This window comes from Sapajus apella, unplaced genomic scaffold (genome assembly GCF_009761245.1).
Source record: "Sapajus apella isolate SASKATOON/1434 unplaced genomic scaffold, GSC_monkey_1.0 scaffold13, whole genome shotgun sequence".
NCBI lineage: Eukaryota > Metazoa > Chordata > Mammalia > Primates > Cebidae > Sapajus > Sapajus apella.
The window spans coordinates 17,931,881-17,937,880 of NW_022436953.1; the positions used below are offsets into that span (position 1 = coordinate 17,931,881).

At 47.4% G+C, this 6,000-nt stretch overlaps 1 protein-coding gene across 34 annotated transcripts in view; it reads right to left on the reverse strand.

The window, feature by feature from the left end:
- The window catches only part of ABLIM1 (actin binding LIM protein 1), a 338,923-nt gene that overhangs the window by 200,696 nt on the left and 132,227 nt on the right, over positions 1-6,000 (reverse strand). The window contains exon 1 of one of the 34 annotated variants that reach the window (XM_032281743.1): positions 15-442. The exons of 32 other annotated variants lie outside the window; for them this stretch is intronic. In XM_032281743.1, the coding sequence (XP_032137634.1) occupies positions 15-30 (16 nt within the window). In that variant the 5' untranslated portion in view covers positions 31-442. Of the gene's footprint in view, positions 1-14; positions 867-6,000 lie in introns of those variants that run through there. One more of the 34 variants, XM_032281723.1, reaches the window with a different exon arrangement.

The window sequence follows — 6,000 nt, forward strand, 5'->3', positions numbered from 1 at the left end:
ATATTTATAATTACCTTTTTCCTTCACCATGGCAACCGGGTCCTCCGACGAGCAGGACTGAAGAAGGAACCAGGAATAAACTCTGGGAGTGGAAGCGCGCCTCGGCAGACAGACCCGCGGGCGCAGGGGCCGCCAGGAGAAGCCCCGTGCAGTCCGGGGCTGCGGTCTCGAGTCCCGCCCCGCCTCGGCGGCCCCGCTCCCACGCCCGCCCCGCGAGCGCCCCCGCGCTCTCCGCCGCCCGTCTGCCTAGCTGCAGCCGCGCCCTGCTCGGGGACTCTGCCCTGCGGCTGAAACCACTTGCTACAGCTGCTGCTGTAACAAATGCAAAATTCCACTGTCCTAATCTCTGATTACTGACACCACCTTGTATTCCTCGCGCTGCGGACGGGCGATGAAAGGCTCCCGAGCGCTGGCCCCCTCCCAGAGTCTGATAAATGATTGCCAGGAGGAGGAGGAGGACCGAGCACCGGCTAGGGACGGTTCCAATAAGTAAAACTAGTCAATGCTTAGCTTATTGGCTCCCTGTGACAGTCGCTTTCAGTTTTTAACTACGGCTTCTTTCAGGCAATCTAGATAAATAAAATTGGCCTTAATGTAAAACACAAACAATAATGATGCTGATTCCAATTTCAACTTCACTCTGTTATGAAAAATGAATAATGACATTTGGTTTGCTCGACTGCTCCCCACTGTAGTTTACCTGAACGGGGTTGGGGGAAGGTGGAGACAAGGAGATACAGCCGGGAGGAGGATCTTTCAGGATTCTATTTCTTACCCAGGATCCAATTCAGGATCAAGGTTAAAATCTGATTGATCCAGTTAGGGGGGGATTTTGACTTCCTCCATCTCCCTCTGCTTCACTGGAGTCTTTAGACAAGCCCCTTGGATGTGCATATGCTAGGGAGAAACAGCCTGGTCCAGTATGGTGCAACCGCCAGGACCAGCCTAAGCCTGACCCCACAGAAGCAGCTCCTGAGGAGGCTTTTGATTTCTGACCCACAGGGTCACAGGTGTCCTGTGACCTGTCCTGCTGTCCTGTGACCTGTCCTGCTGTCCCGTGAGCCCGGGACTTTCTGGTTCACAAAGCCAACGCCCACCCGACTCCAGCACCTGTCTGCCAAATCCAGCTCACGGGTCCGATGGCATGTCCTATACATTCACCATGAGGGAGAGATGGGATGAGCAAGAGACAAAAAGACAGACGTCACAAGGCGGGGAGAGCAGCAGATGGCCAACACATCTTTCAGAACCAGAATGCACAGCCAGTATTAGATGGTATTTACTGCAAATATTGTAACATGTTGGGTCTAAGAGAGCCAGGAGAACCGAAAGGAATGAAGTCAATCAACCTGCCTCCTCCTTGACCGAGAGGGTGTGCATGGCTGAAATCAACTACATTTGGTGGGTCTGAGGAAAAGGAAGAAAAATGCCCATTTCTTCACATTCATCTTGGGCAGGTCTTCATTGCTGGTTTTCTGATGTGTAACAGTAGCACATCTGAAGCAGCTGTGACATTCCTACATCTGTGACTCAGGGCTTTATTAATAGCTTGGGTGTCTCAGGCTGTAAGTAAGAGCTAAGTCCCCTCCAGCTCCTGAGTTGTCTTTTCTATGACAACATACTTCCCCCACACCACTCCCCGAAACCATGGCAGCCCCATAAGGTCATGGTTTTCCTAAGTCAGCAGCCAGCTGGAATATAAGCACTGAAGAGCTTTTAAGCGGCTTCTCTAACCTCCATTCATAAATATGAGCCAAGCATGAAAGTAACTCGACCTCCAATCCAGGGGGATGGCAGAGTTCAAGAGCATCCAGGAAACAAACCCTTCACGTTCCCCAATTTTCGTTGCTAAAACTGCGCTTGTCTACTTTACCCACCCCTAATCACCCTCAGAGCCTTTAAGGAGAAGCTGACAAGCAAAATTAACTGCAGAGCGCTAGAATTAAGCTGTGTTGTGAGCCTAGCAGGTGAATCTATTTTATTATATTTTTGCTGCTTAAATACATCAGCATCTCACTTAAGCACTTCTCTCTAAGGCTCTCCTCTTATTTAGCCCAAAGCTAAGGAAGCAGCTTTCTTTCTTTCCCTGCCTGCCCCACCCCCGCCCCCCCTCCTCACGCCTTCCTCTCTACTATAACATGAGAGTAAAACACCACTGGTTTCTAGAGCAAACCCGATCATATGTAAGTGTTCCAGATATTGTAAATGCCATTAGCTCAATTTTTCTTTTACTTGGGCTGGCAGTTTTAAGCTCAGAGATTTAAGTTTACTAACCAAACTGGTCTCATTACATTTCTGAACCTACCTGTATACCTTGGTGGATAAATTGCACAGAAACGGAGTTTAGAAAAGCTCTCTGGCAGCTTTGGAGACTAAGCTGGCTAAGAGTAACAGCTGATGCCTATTCATTGTCAGAGAAGGCTTTTCTAAAGGAAAATACTACATAGTGGTTCGCAGAGATTTTCCCCCTCCTGTGTTTTCCATGGAAAGAATTTTCCTGTACCACAGTCAAAGTGAATGAGTCACCAGCATTTAGTTGCTAAGTAATAGTCATATGGTAAAAGTCCCCCCACCAATCAGACACTGCTAGTTTGGGATAAAAGTATCCACTCTGCACTTCTAAGATAACCAAAGAGGATATTACTAAAGTTATTTTTGGAATGTGGGAAAGTAAAACCAAATTGTTTTTGTCTCTTTCCCTCAGGGCAGAATTGCTAAAGAGCTTTAAGAACAGAAGCAAAGCATAGGCACTTTCTACTTTACAGCTAAAGCTGCAAGAAGTGAAGCAAAATAAATCAAGAAAAAAATGAAATGTGTAGTTCATAAGAGATAACTTTTTTATTATTTCTTGAGATGATTTCCAAAGAAATTATCTCAATCTCATTCCACTCAGATAAGTCTTCCTAATACAGACACCAACCCATGGTTTTATCTGTTGGTTTTTGCCCCATCAGACTGCCGCACTGCCTCCTCATTCACTCACAACATAAAGCAAGGGTTGTCCACAAGTGACCAAAGGACAGAAACTATTTTGTTGGAGAGAAAAGCTTATTACCATACAGCCACTCCTGGCAAAAATTCTAGCATACATCATTTCAATAGCGAAACCAATGAAGAGGGAAATGTTACAACTAGAAACAAGCAGCCCAGAGGAGTCCGCTTCCTCATTGCTCATTCTCCTCTACAGTGCCATGGGTCACCTACTGCATGTGCACAGGATCCCTCTGTGGGGCTGGGACACCAGGTGTCCGGGTACCACCCCCCGACACCACTGGACTTTTTCTTTTTTTGAGACAGAGTCTCACTCTCACCCAGTCTCGGCTCACTGCAACCTCCGCCTCCCAGGTTCAAGTGATTCTCCTGCCTCAGCCTCCTGAGTAGCTAAGATTACAGGTGCCCACCACCGCGCCTGGCTAATTTTTGTATTTTTAGTAGCGACAGGGTTTTGCCATGTTGGCCAGGCTGGTTTTGAACTCCTGACCTCAGGTGATCTGCCCACCTTGGCCTCTAAAAGTGCTGGGATTACAGGTGTGAGCCACCACACCCAGTCACCACTGGACTCTTTAGCAAAAAGCACACTCAATTCTCTAGTAGAATTCAGTTGAAAGAAACCTAGAGACTGAGTTCCTATTTGCTTTCTACTTAGTGTTGGCATCCATCAATCTCACTTCAGAGGTTTATGGGGCACCTACTGTGTGCCAGGTACTAGACTGGGAGTACAAAAGCAAGAAGAGAGAAACCTCCGCCCTGAAGGTGCTCACCATCTAGCGGAGGAGATGCAGGCACACTAATATTCTCAATGAAATGAGGAAGGTACTAAGGCAGGAGTAGGCATGGGGTCCAGGGCAGTGCTGAGTCCAACCTGGCTTCAAGGAGGAGAAAGGAAGTAGGTAATGACTGGCCAAGTGAAGAAAGCGGGGAAAGTCATTCCAAGTGGAAGTAATAGGACAAGAAGGTATCCAGTAGTTCACTATTGGTGGAGAGCAGAGAGAGGCTCAAGATGAGGCTGGGTGACAGGTGACAGAGGGCCCTCAAAGCCACTCTAAAGAGAATGGACCTTAAAAATGTTGTGGTTAAAGTCTCAAACCTAAGCTACCTATTTCTTTCAAAATGCAGTTCAAAAGGTTCTGTCTGCATTGCAAGGTACACCATTATCTGTTTCCAACCGTATTGCTCCTCCCTCCTTGTGGGTTGTGTTGGTGTGTGCATTTCTGGTGTTTAGCAGATGGTTTGACATGGAATAGATGCACAGGAAGTGTCTATGTTTACTCATTTATATAAACATTTCTCAGATCAACAGAATAAAAAGATAGCCGTCATCTCACATACATTATTTTAAGAAGCACAGACCACTTGGGATTGGCTGATCCCTTCTATTGTAATGGTTTCAAGTCCACAACTAGGTTGTAAGCTCTCTGAAGGCAAGGAGGGTTTCATTTACACTAGGCTGATAAAAGTGTGGTTTACAAGGCTGGGCATGGTGGCTCACACCTATAATCCCAGCACTTTGGGATGTTGAGACAGGTGGATCACTTGAAGTCAGGAGTTTGGTGAGCTGAGATTACACCATTGCACTCCAGCCTGGGCAACAAGAGCAAAACTCTGTCTCCAAAAGAAAAAAAAGAGATAGAGGCTTGCTCTGTTGCCCTGGCTGGAGTGCAGTGGCACAATCTCGGCTCACTGCAATTTCCACCTCCTGGGTTCAAGCAATTCTCCTGTTGCAGCCTCCCGAGTAGCTGGGATTACAGGCATGCACCACCATGCCCGGCTAATTGTGTATTTTTAATAGAGATGAGGTTTCTCCATGTTGGTCAGGCTGGTCTCAAACTCTCGACCTCAGGTGATTTGCCTGCCTCAGCCTCTCAAAGTGCTGGGATTACAGGTGTGAGACACGGCACCTGGCCCTCGAGACTTCTTGTCTTAAAAAAAAAGAAGCGTGGTGGTTTGCAGATCACCAGGAACAGAAATGAGAGCGGCGCTTCAAATACAGACACCTGGTCCCCACCCCAGGTCTGATAGCTCAGATTCTCTGGGAAGGAGGCCTGAGGTGTAGCCTGCTTCCACGATGACTAAGGAACCCCACTTGCTAATAAGCTAGCTTGCAAAGCACGAGGATAGACTGCAATTTACAAACAGCTGTATGCCATGCCATCACTTCTGAAAAACAATTGCTAAACTCTGTTGGCCAAAATAACAATCAGCTGGACATTCACTGCAGTCTTAATGAGAATTTATTAGGAGTGGTGATTTCAAGGTTTCCTACAGTCCAGGACAAATTCCTACATGTCTGAACCCCCTTGATCCTACTCACTCTCATGTCCTCAACGGACAATTCTTAGGATTTTTTCCACATGAATCTCATAGAATCAATGCCCAGCAAAGTTCTTTTCCTTGAGTTCTTAAAGTAGATTTTTTAAGATGGAGTCTTGCTCTGTCACCCAGGCTAGAGTCCAGGTTCAAGGGATTCTCCTACCTCAGCCTCCTGAGTGGCTGGGATTACAGAGGTGTGCTACCACACCCAGCTAAGTTTTATATTTTTAGTAAAGACAGGATTTCAGCATCTTGGCCAGGATGGTCTTGAACTCCTGACCTGTGATCCACCTGCCTTGGCCTCCCAAAGTTCTGGGATTACAGGTGTGGGCCACTGTGCCTGGCCTTAAAGTAAAATTATTTTATGGTTGTAATGGTTCCCCATGGTCTTTTTCAAAAGCCAGTTCTGAGTTTGGACCCAAGCAATAGGTTGCGGCTCAAGAAAAGTCACACACAGGCCGGGCGCGGTGGCTCAAGCCTGTAATCCCAGCACTTTGGGAGGCCGAGGCGGGTGGATCACAAGGTCAAGAGATCGAGACCATCCTGGTCAACATGGTGAAACCCCGTCTCTACTAAAACTACAAAAAATTAGCTGGGCATGGTGGTGCGTGCCTGTAATCCCAGCTACTCAGGAGGCTGAGGCAGGAGAATTGCCTGAACCCAGGAGGCAGAGGTTGCGGTGAGCCAAGA